The 15,079-nt window shown below is 38.7% G+C and overlaps 2 protein-coding genes across 2 annotated transcripts in view; both read left to right on the top strand.

Moving 5' to 3' along the window:
* Nucleotides 1-15,079, top strand: part of LOC120149716 (sphingoid long-chain bases kinase 1-like) — a 27,818-nt gene continuing 12,739 nt past the window's right edge. The window contains exons 1-10 of the mRNA XM_039162438.1: nt 1-41; nt 899-1,298; nt 6,049-6,215; nt 7,211-7,406; nt 8,282-8,375; nt 8,488-8,525; nt 9,046-9,192; nt 9,429-9,528; nt 10,034-10,955; nt 11,081-11,337. Of these exons, the coding sequence (XP_039018369.1) occupies nt 1-41; nt 899-1,298; nt 6,049-6,215; nt 7,211-7,406; nt 8,282-8,375; nt 8,488-8,525; nt 9,046-9,192; nt 9,429-9,528; nt 10,034-10,955; nt 11,081-11,252 (2,277 nt within the window). The 3' untranslated portion in view covers nt 11,253-11,337. The remainder of the gene's footprint in view (nt 42-898; nt 1,299-6,048; nt 6,216-7,210; nt 7,407-8,281; nt 8,376-8,487; nt 8,526-9,045; nt 9,193-9,428; nt 9,529-10,033; nt 10,956-11,080; nt 11,338-15,079) is intronic.
* Nucleotides 13,085-14,506, top strand: LOC120149830. Its single transcript, XM_039162540.1, has one exon. It carries the CDS (start codon nt 13,148-13,150, stop codon nt 14,432-14,434), a length of 1,287 nt encoding a protein of 428 aa, XP_039018471.1. The 5' UTR covers nt 13,085-13,147; the 3' UTR covers nt 14,435-14,506.

Genomic DNA, 15,079 nt, shown 5'->3' on the forward strand with positions numbered 1-15,079 from the left:
ATGTATAAAATTTTTGATTATGGGTTGAAATCGGATTTAAGGTAAAAAATATTCTACTCGACCCGACCCAAACATTTTAATTATATTGTAAGTTTAATTTATTTACGATAAATGTGTAAGGTTTCATTCTTTTCATTTCTTAATATTTTAATACTTAAAAATATAAATTCATAATTATATTGGTGTAAATATATTTTTGTAGTTTCAAAGAACAAAATTAAAAATGATAAAATATATATTAAATTATTTGTGGACAAATTTATTGAAAAATATATAAATTAAAAATAAAAATATATATATTTTTATAAATTTTCATGTAAATATTTTTATTTTAATATTCAGAGTTTAATTTATTAATAAATATATATTTAATTTTTCTTATCCCATGTTATTTTAATAAAACATTATAATCTCACGTTCTTGTTAAATAAATCAAACGAGAGGGTAATTTCATTCCTAATGATAGTCTTACGCGAACCAAACCATAAGTGTCAATCAACTTATCCTGCAGGGAAAACGACGGCACTCTCACTGACCAACTATTACTACTCGAGAAGCTCCCACTGTGCTGCATATCCGTTCAGCCGCTTCTGCTCCGTAATTGCCACCGCCAAATTCCACAACCACGGAGTAGAAATAAACAGACGGAGACATACAAAAAAAAAATTCTTTCTTTTTTACCTATTCTTGTGATGACGATGGGAGCTGGAATTACGACCAGTGATCTCACAGCGCGATCCTTAACATCAATCTGTCAGATCAAATAACGATTTTCAAGTTGTAACTTATCAAAATTTCTAAATAATTAGGAGAGTGGAAAGGCTTAAAGGAGACAAATTGAAAATTGAAATCCGCCTGAAAAAGGAAGGAAGAGGAGATTTATGCCGGAATGAGTTAGGTCTCGGCAGTCATCGAGGCGGCTGAGCTTGTGCTCTCAAATAGCAACCCACACTTCCTCGATTGTGTTCCGGAGAAACGTACAGAAGCACAAAGCTTTCTCCAAACGCAGCGAAGGCCCTATCACACATAATCAAACTGATCAATCCAAAAGGGAAGACCATCGAGTCGATATTGGTGGAGGGGATGAAAAATCCGATTTGCTTGGCTATGCAGTTTACTCAGGGAGGTTTATTTTGGTTAAGAGAAAGAATGTGCCAAATAATAATAATAATAAGTCCTCCGATGTAGAGCAGGATTCTTCCACCGATATAGGCAACAAACAAGCTGTTGCTGCCAAACTCACTAGCAAGGCATTGGTTTGGGGTTCACGTGTATTATCTCTTGATGATGTCATCTCGGTAAACATCTAATCTCTGGAATAGATGATTCCAATGAATAGTATTTATGTTAGGTATGACTCATAAATATACCAGTAAAGAGGATAGGAGATGGAGCGGAGTGAGCGAAGCGAACATCAACTGTCCTTACAAAGAAAGTCTCGTTGTGGGGTTACAAATTATGTGGGTTGGGGGTGCGGAGGCGTAGCCCCCGCGGTACGGTACAGGGTTGATTTTGTAATTATGTACCAGGGTTTTCTATTATAAATAGAGATGTAACCTAGACCTAAAATATCATTGAATAAAATTCTAGCGCCGCCTAGGCACCGAGGACGTAAGCACATTGCCGAACCTCGTAAAATTCTCGTGTTCTTTCGTTTTCTTTACCCGTTTTCGTCAACAATTGGTATCAGATGTCAGGAGCAAAATTCGAAGTCGCGAAATTCGATGGTCAGGGTAACTTCGGATTATGGCAAACGAGGGTGAAGGATCTATTGGCGCAGCAAGGGATCTTGAAGGCTTTGCGACCTATAAAGCCGACGTCGATGGATGAGGAAGATTGGGAAGAATTGCAGCAGCGAGCGGCAGGAACCATACGATTATACTTGGCGGACGAGGTCATGTATCACGTCATGCATCTATCGTCTCCAGACGAAATTTGGAGGAAGTTGGAAAGTCAGTTTATGTCCAAATCCTTAACGACAAAACTGTATCTGAAGCAACGGCTGTATGGGCTGAAGATGCAGGACGATCACGATTTGGCGCAACACGTGAATGTCTTCAATCAAATCGTTTCTGATCTGGCTCGGCTTGATGTGAAAATTGAGGATGAAGACAGAGCGATGATTCTGTTGTGTTCGTTGCCTTCCTCTTACGAACACATGGTGACTACTCTTACATATGGGAAAGCGACTATCAACGTTGAGGAGATTACTGCAGCCTTGTTGGCTCACAACCAGCTGAAGCAGAATGCAGGGGAAAGCTCTCAAGCCGATAGCTTATATGTCAAGGGTAATCGAGATCGTGGACGGAAGCCAGAGAAGGCAGGGTCCGGGAAGCGGAATTCCAGATCCAAATCCAGGGATAAGAAGACGATTCACTGTTACAAGTGCAAGGAGGCGGGACATATGAAGCGAGACTGTCCGAAGTTGAAAAAGCAGACTGATGAGAAGCGTGATGGCTCATCCAAGTCTGTGAACGTGGTCGAGGATGATACTTCTGATTGCAGTGAGGGTGATATGCTTTCTATTTCAACGACACAATTGACGGATGCTTGGATTCTTGATTCTGGATGTTCTTATCACATCACGCCAAATAGGGAATGGTTTTCGACATACAGGCCGGTTAATTCTGGTTCGGTTTATTTGGGTGATGATCGATGTTGCAATATTGTTGGTATTGGTGATGTCAGAATTAAGATGCACGATGGCTCCGTTCGGACGTTGAGTGGTGTTCGACATATCCCAGACTTGAAGAAGAATTTGATTTCCTTGGGCACTTTGCACAAGAATGGTTTTATCCCTAAGGCTGACGAGGATAGGGAAACCATTCGGATTGTTAAAGGAGCATTGACTGTGATGAAAGACAAGATGACTGCAGGGAATATCTACAGATTGTTAGGGAGTACCGTTGCAGGTGGAGTTCACTCTGTTGAGTCCTGTGATGATACGACAAAATTGTGGCATATGCGCCTTGCTCATCTTAGTGAACGTGGTATGGCAGAATTACACAAGAGAAACTTGTTGCATGGTGTCAAAAGCTGTAAGCTCGATTTTTGCAAGTATTGTGTTCTTGGTAAACAGACTAAAGTCCGTTTCAAGACTGCGAAGCACACAACTCAAGGGATTCTTGATTATGTGCATTCTGATGTATGGGGGCCTTCCACGACATCGTCTTTGGGTGGATCTAGGTACTATGTTACTTTTATTGATGATTTTTCACGGAAAGTTTGGGTGTATTTTTTGAAACAGAAATCTGAAGTTTTTGAGAAGTTCAAGCTGTGGAAAGCTGAGGTAGAAAACCAAACAGGACGAAAAATCAAGTGTTTGCGGTCTGACAATGGTACGGAGTACACAGATTCACAGTTCCTACAATTCTGTAAGGAGCATGGGATTCAGAGGCATTTTACAGTGCGCAAGACACCACAACAGAATGGTGTTGCGGAACGAATGAACAGGTCGTTGAATGAAAGAGCCAGATGTTTGCGGTTGAATGCGGGGCTTCCCAAACACTTCTGGGCTAAGGCTGTTAACATGGCGTGTTACCTTATCAACAGATCACCAAGGGCATCGCTGGCTGGGAAAGTTGCAGAAGAGGTATGGACTGGTCATGATGTTAGTTTTGATAACTTACGGATTTTTGGTTGTCCTGCTTATGTGCATGTACATGCTGATGAGAGATCCAAACTTGATGAAAAATCGAAGGAGTGCATTTTTCTGGGTTACAAGAAAGGTGTCAAAGGATTCAAGTTTTGGGATCCAGTTGCGAAGAAAGTTGTGATTAGTAGAGATGTCGTTTTTGATGAACAGTCTATGTTGCAGCAGAAGCAAGACACGACAGTGGTAGATTTCGAGCAGTTTCCAGTTGAGAAACCAGAAACTTCTCAACCGACTTATGGTGGTTCCACTATGGATGATTTGCAGGATTATAGTCTCGCCAGAGACAGGGTGAGACGGACGAATATAAAGCCTCCGAACAGATTGGGTTTTGAAGACTTGGTATCTTTTGCACTTACTGTTAGCAGTGATGATCCAGTTACTTTTCATGATGCCGTTACTAGTCAGGAAAACGACAAGTGGATGGCAGCCATGGTTGAGGAGATGGAGTCTTTGAATCACAATCGCACATGGGAGTTAGTTCCCCTTCCTGAGGGTAAGAAGCCGATTGGTTGCAAATGGGTGTATAAGAAGAAACCAGCAGTAACAGAAAAAGAGGGGGAGAAGTTCAAGGCTCGTTGGTAGCGAAGGGTTTTTCACAGCAGAAAATGAGTTGATTATGATGAAATCTTTTCTCCTGTGGTCAGGCACACTTCAATCCGAGTAGTACTTGCATTGGTGGCTAGTTGGGATTTGCATTTAGAGCAGATGGATGTTAAAACTGCTTTTTTGCATGGTGATTTAGAGGAGCAGATCTACATGCGGCAACCTGAAGGTTTCACTCAACCTGGAAACGAGCATTTAGTTTGCAGATTGAAGAAATCTTTGTACGGGTTAAAACAGTCTCCGAGACAGTGGTATAAACGGTTTGACTCCTATATGATCAAGATTGGCTACAACCGATGTGAGTATGATTGTTGTGTCTATGTTAAGAGCCTTGATGATGGTTCTTTTATTTTTCTATTACTGTATGTTGATGATATGTTGATTGTTGCGAAGAACATGGATGATGTTATCGGTTTGAAAACTTTATTGAGTCAGGAATTTGATATGAAAGATTTAGGTGCTGCAAAGAAAATTCTTGGAATGGAAATTTGTAGGGACAGAGACTCAAGGAAACTGCGGCTATCTCAACGGGGTTATGTTGAGAAAATGCTAGAAAGGTTTGCGATGAGCAGCGCGAAACCAGTTAGCACTCCATTGGCGAATCACTTTAAGCTCTCATCAGAACAGTGCCCTAAGACAGATAAGGAAGCTGAAAATATGACAAAGGTTCCGTATTCTAATGTTGTTGGCTGCTTGATGTATGCGATGGTATGTACTCGTCCTGATTTAGCTCATACTGTTAGTCAAGTTTGTAAGTACATGTCTAAACCTGGTAAGCAACATTGGGATGCAGTCAAGTGGATCTTTCGGTACTTAAAGGGTACTGTGGGACATGGAATTGTTTTTGGGAGTCAGCGGGATAATCCTTTGGTTGTAGGATATGTGGATTCAGATTATGCATGTGACTTGGATAATAGAAGATCTACGACAGGGTATGTGTTTACTCTTGGTGGAGGGCCTATTTGCTGGAAGTCTACTGTTCAATCTGTCGTGGCACTATCTACAACTGAAGCTGAATACATGGCAGCGGCTGAAGCTGCAAAAGAAGCTTATGGCTTACTGGTTTAGTGAAGGAGTTGGGTGTTCAACAAGGTGGAGTTCAGTTGCTTTGTGATAATCAAAGTGCTATTCACTTGGCTAAGAATCAGGTGTATCGTGCTAGAACTAAACATATTGATGTAAGGTTCCACAAGATCAGAGAGTTGGTTGCATCTGGAGAGGTTTTGTTTCAGAAGGTACATACTGATGAGAATGCCGCTGATATGTTCACCAAGCCAATTACGACAGACAAGTTCAAGCATTGCTTGGACTTGTTGAATGTTTCGAGTTGTTAAAGAAGCAAGGTAACCCAACCCACATTGAAGTTTCCAAGGGGCAGGATATTCGCCAAGGTGGAGATTTGTTAGGTATGGCTCATAAATATACCAGTAAAGAGGACAGGAGATGGAGCGGAGTGAGCGAAGCGAACATCAACTGTCCTTACAAAGAAAGTCTTGTTGTGGGGTTACAAATTATGTGGGTTGGGGGTGCGGGGGCGTAGCCCCCGCGGTACGGTACAGGGTTGATTTTGTAATTATGTACCAGGGTTTTCTATTATAAATAGAGATGTAACCTAGACCTAAAATATCATTGAATAAAATTCTAGCGCCGCCTAGGCACCGAGGACGTAAGCACATTGCCGAACCTCGTAAAATTCTCGTGTTCTTTCGTTTTCTTTACCCGTTTTCGTCAACAATTTATTTTTGGGTTTTAGTTTGCAATCAATCTGTTCAGTATCTTTTTCTTGACAGGTATCCTACAATGTTGGTGTTAGACATTTCACCGTGTACTCTTACCCTCTCAAAAAGGGTGCTTGTGGCTTTTCGGGTTTTATTAAACCGAAGAGAAGCCGGAAGGATTTCCGTCTCTTGGCTTCTAGTGTAGAAGAGGCAATTCAATGGGTTGGTGGCAGAACTGCATTCTTACATCCAGGGATTTAAATAACGTTCACAATTTTCGGTCGCGTCGTGTTTATCACGATTACGGATATAACAGATGCAATCGCGGTCACTACAGGTGTCACGGTCGTGAATATTTTTAAAATTCGCATAATTTATCCTAAAATATAATAATTATACTTGATGACCCATTTTTCCATCATACATTTTAAGGTAACAACATATACTTCTAACTTATAAACGATAACAAGTTTATCACATTTTTTAATTGAATTCTTAATCTAATTTAAAATCCAAGATTGATACACCAAAAAACAACATCAAATTCAAATTATAAATGGTCCATTGTTTTAACAACCCAAAAATTTAAATAACTAAATATTCACCCAAATTGAACTCCAAGCCCAAATCATTTCCTTGACCTAGACTAAACATTTGTCTTCTTCTCCACGACAACACTCCAACAATCCTCATCAGCAAACATATGCAGAGAGCACCAAAATAAAAGATAAATTAGAAAATCCCAAAAGCAGCATGTAATTCTCAAACAAAAGCAAGAAACCCAGAAAGCATAATCCATAAACAATGCAAATTAGAGCTTCAAAAAATGGAGGAAAGTGACAGTACATACCATCTTCAGCAAGTGAAGAAGAAGATGAATGAGCATAAAAACGAAGACCCATTTGTTTATCGACCAGCTCTCATCCATTGGTAAGAGGCTTACTCACTTTCTCCGGCGTTGCTTGCTTTTTTCTCTCTTTAATATTTGCTCTAATTTGATGATGAGAGCAAGTTATGGCAGTGGGTTTCTTTTATGCGAAAATTTGTGGATAACGGGAATACATCATGTTATCGACGTTATTTGCCGTTAGACGCTAAATTGCGGCCGCAAAAGATTATTATTGTTGTGATTTCGCCATCCACCGTAATTTTTTCGATTAGCGGTTTCGAACGGCGACGCTATCACGAAATAGCGGCTGCTATTACGGTTGCGCTCCGCTTTTTGATTCCCTACTTACATCAATTGTTTGCCTCACCCTTTAGTTTCTTCGAAGAAGCAAGCTTCTCCTGAATTTTTTCTGATGAATACTCCTCCTGAGCTCGTGTTCAGATGCAAGAATCCACCAAAAATTCTTGTGATATTAAATCCAAGGTCAGGTAGGGGTCGTTCTACTAAAGTTTTCCATGGAGTTGTGGAACCAATATTTAAGGTGTGTTCTGTATCTTTTCCCTTAAAAGTTTGTATAGATTCTACTTTTGATTGTTCCACATTATTTATGGATTCGATGCATTGGATTGCGGAAGACGGCTATCAGATAGAGTAAAATCGTAACTGATAATTTGAGAAAATAAAAATGAAGATAAAGAATACACAAAATTTATGTGGAAAACCCCTAAATAATATAGGGTAAAAATTACGGGCAACAGTAGAAGAATTTCACTATGAGAAAATAGGAATTACAACCTCTCTCGATCTACAAAGGAGAAAACAATGATAATTATCTCTTGATAAAAAAAGGAGAAAACAACTCTCAAGAAACTCTCTAAATTCTCTCTAGTATTGGAAGAAAGCTAGAATGTTTTGGGATGGTTTTGAAGCTAAATGAATTAGGGTATTTATAGTTAAAACTTAAGGACTAATCTTATAAATATCCTAAAGTCTAATGACTAAAATTAATTTTTTCATTCCAAATATTCAATACCTAATTCATGCCTACCATTCCCTTTTTCAAAATTTTAGGTGGAATTGATTTTTCCAATTTCTACTTTCGGTGGAAATTTATCAATTTTCAACAGCTAGTTTATAGTTCTCTTTCTGTTCACCTAATCCACCCATAAAATGAATGAAGCCCATCATGTAACTTTTCTCTTAGGTGAACTTGTATCGATGTTTCTGTATCTTAGGAATGTGTGATTTAAGCTCTTATTATTACATTCTCTGGATAATAATCATTTGTTTTGTTTTCTGCTTTATTGATTTTTCTATAAATTCTTGCTACTTTTATTATTGTATAATTGTCAAGAAGAAATTATTTTGGACTTCAAGCTGTATTGAATTTCATGTTTTATATGCAAACCGTGACAGCTTGCTGGATTTAAATTGGAGGTCATCAAAACAACATCTGCTGGCCATGCTAAAAAGCTGGCATCTACTGTTGATATCAGCACATGCCCTGATGGTAGTACTACCTGAATATTTAATTAGTTGTTCTAGTTTTGCTTATGTTTCAAATGATTGTCATTATCATCTTATTCTTTAACATGAATCTAAACCACTCTACTTCCTTTCAGGAATAATATGTGTTGGTGGTGATGGGATTATCAATGAGGTTAGCCACGTCAACTTTGGTTAAATTCTCATTCTTGTTTCCTCTTTATTTGTTTTTTGTGGATAATCTTTATACCGTCCAATGTGCAAGAAAAGCACTTGACCAAGCGATATAAGGTGAATATAAATATCGATCACCATAAGTAACTAAAAGTCATCATCATCAAACATAACTCTATATATTTCTTTCACTTTAATGTTTGCCTGAATAATTACCGCCTACGGCCTGCTCTTTTTCATTGTCATCTTCCTCTTCAAAAGTTGATGGGGAAGTTAAAACCTTTTTAACTCTGAACTGTATCTCGCTTGCATTCTAGTATAATTCCTTCCGAGACCTGCAGTACTTTACCATCATTGGATTTTTTATCTCCATTGTAGGGGACGGGTGAGGATTTTATGGTACCGGAAGCATCGGTTTAGAATGTAAAGCTTCCTTGTTCTTTGGGTGTTGAGTATTATTAGGTTTTGTGATGGTGTTTCTGTTTTTATCAGTAAGTTACTTGATTTTGATAAATGTGTAGGCCCTAAATAGCCTGCTCAGCAGAGAAAATCAGAAAGAAGGAATTTCTATTCCTATTGGAATAATACCAGCAGGGTCTGATAATTCATTGGTTTGGACTGTTCTTGGAGTTAGAGATCCAGTCTCTGCTGCAATTTCTATTGTGAAGGTAATGCTACTTGGTATTCAAGACGGAGATTGCTTTGTGTGCTGGTTATTCTGTTACTTCCTCTATAGATTGATTTGTAGTATTTTTCACAACCATTTTGATCCATGCGTCTGAAATTGATTAACACCTTAACACGTTGTTGTGAATAACTGAATACCACAAATTTCTTCTTATAATTGTATCAAATTCCTACTTGCCGTTTTGTTTCCTTATAATTGAGCTCTTGTTGGTTTCAGGGAGGTCTAACCGCTATAGATGTTTTTGCTGTTGAGTGGATTCAGACTGGTGTTATTCACTTTGGGATGACCGTTTCTTATTATGGTTTTGTCAGTGATGGTATGTATTGGAGATCCTGGTTAACACAATAGAATTCTGTCGGTTTCTATATCCAGTCAACCTCTGTTCTCTTCAAATGTGTTCTATATATGTTTTGATGCTTCAATCTAGGATACCTTGGCATCTCAAGATGTGCCTGAATAATACTTGCTATGATGCCTGTATTTTGAGTGTTAGTTAACACCTACTGACTTTTAGAAGGGTGACTAATTTTCCTTTTCAACTTTTTGACCATTGTCATAGTTTGTGCCTATGATTGAAATCAAGTCTGAATTTTTCTTAGTCTAGCCATCTTTGCGGCTTTTGTTTGAATCTTTTGGTTTTAAGTTGCCTAAGGCACATTAGATTCAAGGAACGCATATATGTAGAATGTTTGAATGAAGAAAACCTTTTATGAGTGTATATATGATGCTGCATAAAGCATCTCCATATTATTGTCCTTTTACTGTCTCCTAATGTGGGAATTATAAACTGTATGTTTGTATCTTTTTCTCATGTTTTGCATTCTTAGAACTTTCTGAGAAATATCAGAAGCGATTTGGGCCACTGCGATATTTTGTTGCGGGGTTCTTAAAGTTATTGTGTTTGCCAAAGTACAATTATGAAGTAGAGTACCTTCCAGCAGCAAAAGAGGATCGAGAAGGTAAAATCTCTACTGATAGGGAGGTAGTCGACATGTCAGATCTGTATACCGATGTTCTGAGGGGGTCACACACAGATGGCATTCCCAGAGCTGCTAGTTTATCTAGTATTGATTCCATGATAACTCCTAGCCGAGTGTCTATGGGTGAGATGGACAGATATAGTAGCACTCATGCCAGCACTGAACCATCTGAATATGTACGTGGCCTTGATCCGAAGACTAAATGGTTGTCATCTGGGAGAAGCAATGTAACAGCTGAGCCTGAAGTTATTCACCCTCAGTTACCACTCTCAACAACTCCAAACTGGCCAAGGACCAGATCGAAATCTAGGACAGATAAAGGATGGAGTGGATTGACTGCAGAACCTGATCCTTCTAGATGTGCTTGGGGCAATGCTGCAACAAATGATAGAGAGGATATATCTTCAACATTGTCTGATCCAGGTCCAATTTGGGATACTGAACCAAAATGGGACACTGAAGCAATTTGGCATAAGGAAACTGCAATTGAGTTACCAGGGCCACAAAAAGATGTTGAGTCAGGAATAAAGAAGGAAGTTGCCCCAAGATTCGAAGATAAATGGATTGTAACTAAGGGGCCATTTCTTGGCATCCTTGTGTGCAACCATGCATGTAAAACGGTGCAGAGTTCTCAGGTGGTGGCTCCAAAAGCCGAACATGATGACAACACCATGGATGTGATCTTAGTTCATGGGAGTGGGCGACTTCGGTTGATAAGATTTTTCTTGCTTCTACAGATGGGTAAACACCTTTTACTGCCCAAGTTCAAGATTGTTACTAAAACTGTTGATGCAACTGGTTTGAAGTTTGAACATGTGTATATTGATGCATTTGAATAGGGAAAGTTAACCCGTATGCATAAATATCTGCAGAACCATCTAACTGTAGCAGCTTCTATTACAAATGGCAGGTAAAATCGGTTAAAATTAAGGCTGGGAAACACAAGCATAATGGTTGTGGCATTGATGGTGAGTTTTTCCCCCTCAATGGAGAAGTAGTGTCGTCATTGCTTCCAGAACAGTGCAGATTAATCGGTCGATTCCCTGGCCACCATTTATGATGACCAAGAGACATGTTTTCTCTTGAAATGTTCTTTTTGTCATATCTAGGATGCAAATCCTTTCGTCTAGACTTGCGGCATCGGAGTATCCTTGTGCCATTACATACAATGAGGGTTTCTGTAAATATCTTTTTTTGTTGGGTTTTTGTATCTGGTGCCTGTTTATTTGCTTCTTTTAACTCCATCAGTTGCTGATATCAGTGCTGAGTGTGAACCTGTCTCCACGATCTGCCCTTTATCCATATCAACAACATTCACATCCGAGTAACTATAATCTGTGTGGGTCTTGACATGAACCCACAGTTACCCTTTCTCTTATATACCGATTCCAAGGCGTTTTCTACGGTTCTTTCGGACTCGCATCGAGAGCATTCGTTGCTTCATCAAGAAATATATTCGTAAATTTTATTGTATGCATACATACATACATACATGTGATAACTTATTCCACTAATGATTTTCCCACTTGTTATATTTGTATCAGATTCTCCAATCTCCTTGCAGAAACTCCTGTAATTCCAGTTAGCCTTGTAAGTGATCGAGAGAACTGAAATTATATTTTAAATCCCTTTTGATGAATGAAAATGCATCGAGACCCTTATGTTGGATAAATTAGTCTTTAATGGTTGATTGTATGGTTGCTCGCTTATTTGATTTAATTTCGATTTGACTGCAACTAATCCTTCGATTAGTTAAAGAAACATCCACTGTCCGTTTTCGATTAAATTAGATTAGGGGTGTTATAATAATATTTACCAACTGTTTCTCTTTTAAGAGAACACATGCGGCGAGGGGATTAGTCGTTACTATTGACGGTAAATACCTTGATTTTAACTAAAAAGGTATTATATTAACATCAAATATTTAAAACAAAATATTTATTATTTAAAATTTTATTATATTAATTGGGCTTCAAAACACATGAACCTATGACCAATTGGATATTGAAATAACATCAATAACAATCAAGCTATCTTCTAGATATTAATTTTATATAAAAAATCATATTTTAAATAGGGATTTATTTTTAAAAAGGACATATACTTTTAAAAATGTAAAAGTCAATTCATAAGTGAAGAATATTTTATGTTAATCTATTTTCCATGAACAAATGTAAAAAATACAGAAAATATCTTAAAAAGCCACTTTTGATGAAACATACACACTCAAAATATAAATAAAACGTGTATATTGTTTTTTATTGAAAATTAAAAGAAATGCCATGCTATCATAGTGTTAAAAAATAAATTCATAAATTTTAAATTGAAATTTGAAAATTGGAAATTTTAAAATATATAAATATTAAGTAAAAAAAGAGGATAAAATACAATTTTAGTCACCCGACTATCAGTTTGATTTTATTTTGGTCACTCAACTATTTTTTTAAAATTATACTTGAGATTATATTTTGGTTTTATTTTAGTCACCGTTGTTAAAAAATTAATAACGATATTGACATGTCACTATAAGGTAATATCATATCATCATTGAAAAAATAAAAAAAATTATCACATCAACAGTTCTGTTTATTTTTAACGGTGGATGACTAAAATGGAATTAAAATATAATATTAAGCATGATTTTAAAAAAATTAAGTGATCAAAACAGAACAAAAATAAAATCTAGGTGACTAAACGCGTAGTTTATCCTAAAAAACACATGGTAATAACCAAATAGGTGACCCTATCTGCAAATATCCGAGAAAATCACACAAATGCGCTATACCGGTGGCAACCACTACTCTAAACAAAAGATAAAGGAAGAATCGAACTTTATCACGCCACTTCTTCCATATTATACAATCCAAAACCCACATTTTTCGTTTTCACCACCAAACTATTTCATCTCTTCCCAATTCCAAACACTTGCATACGACGATCTGTAACACAGTCACCATGCCATCTACTTCAACAGTGGCTCCTCCAACACCGCCCACCGCTCACTACCTTGAAGCCCTGTTAGCCTCCTCACGTCCCTTCCTTCGTGGCGAGCTTCAATCGGTGGACGACAATCTTCCTTCTTTGGTCACCGTTCTGCGCTCCGTTGGTGCCGGAGAGTGCTGGCACAAGCACGGTAGCTTCTTAGAGCATCTGCTCGATATCTATCGTATCCTCAAGATATGGAAAGCTCAAGACCCCGTTTGCCTATGCGGCCTCTTTCACTCCGCCTATTCCAACTCTTACGTCAACCTCGCCATTTTCGACCCTTCCACCGGCCGCGACGTCGTTCGAGCTCACGTCGGTGACGCCGCCGAGCGTTTGATTCATTTGTTCTGCATCGTCCCGAGACAGTCTTTGATCCACGACGACCTTGTGTTCAAGTATTCGAATTCCGAACTCGTCGAACATCTCGGGGCGTCCGAGGTTTCGTTGAAGAACGCGAAAGAAAAGGGCGTTTTCGGCGACGAGGCTTGGAGGAAGAAGATAGGTAAACTATTGCCTGAAAACGGGATCGTAGTGAAACACATAAAGACCGGCGAAGACGTGCCGGTGTCTCGAAGGGTGTTGGCCATTTTCCTCCTGATGACCATGGCGGATTTCAGCGACCAACTATTCGGGTTCCAGGATGTATTGTTCGAAAACCACAATGGTCGGCTCGAATTCGCAGGGAACTATAACGTTGCCTTATGGCCTGGAAATGGCAAACCAGGGCTGTGGGTGAATTCGATATCGAGAATGGGAGCAATCTACAGTTTAATAGTCCGAGAGGAAGAGATTTTCATTGAACAAAGGAAAAGAACAGGCGGCGTTGGGGTTGAAACCAAGAGAGATGAAGAGATCGAGCTTGTGGTGCCACCGGTTTTCGACAACTGTACCAAGGTTTTGGACGAGCAAGAGCAAATAGAAGCCAGAGACTTGTACTGGGAAGCTGTTTGTGATGATTCAAAAGCAGGGCAGGAGCGAGCGGAGGAGTTGTTGTTGAGCAGCATTGAGAAGAACCCATTTGTGGGGGAACCACATGTGGTATTGGCTCAGGTTTATTTGACGAGAGGGAGGTTCGAGGAGGCTGAGAAAGAGGCTGAAAAGGGTCTGATTTTGATGTTGGAATGGAGCAGTCCATGGGACAAGAGGATGTCTTGGGAAGGATGGATTGCTTGGGGAAGAGTTTTGTTGATGAAAGCTAAAGACAAGTGTTGGCCACAAACTTCTTGGGGTGTCCTTAATCTAGGCCTTGTTAAGTAACATGGCTTCTTTCCTCTTTTGTTTTATGCATATTCTGAATAATAATGCAGTGAACACAACACTGTACGTGTGTAAGTTGCAAGGCATGTCCATTATCTACTTTGTTTGTCAATAATATGATGATATGTTGGTGATTAGTCGGGGGATCCTTTCCCTGGTTAGTACCCCAGTTCTTGGTTATAAATGGCAAAAATCCTAACGGAGAGAAACGAAAGATATCGTTTCTATTCAAAGATAAAGCAATATTGTTCTTATCCTATATATGTATTTGGGATCAAATCTTAGCTCCATTCTCAAAGATTTCCCGTGACTAGTGCAAGCTCCACTTACCCACACCTTTGGGTCCACTTCAAAAACTCACACTCTAACCTAACCACACTCCAATGGGCAAGCCCAATTCAAAGTTTGTTCACAAAAAGTCATAAACTCCGCTTATCACATATTTTTTCTTTAAATCAAGTGGATTCGTTGATAAAAAAAATAATACTATTTTCTTTAGAGGTCTTATATGTGTTGGTTATCAACTAATTAAAAATATTCTGAATAAATGTTACTTTGTAGTCACAAGAAAATAATCATAGGTTATATCAAGTAGATCCATGATTTCTTATGAACGTTACCACGAACCGAGCCGGGACGGACGGA

Source organism: Hibiscus syriacus, unplaced genomic scaffold (genome assembly GCF_006381635.1).
Source record: "Hibiscus syriacus cultivar Baekdansim isolate YM2019G1 unplaced genomic scaffold, ASM638163v2 tig00111008_pilon, whole genome shotgun sequence".
Lineage (NCBI taxonomy): Eukaryota > Viridiplantae > Streptophyta > Magnoliopsida > Malvales > Malvaceae > Hibiscus > Hibiscus syriacus.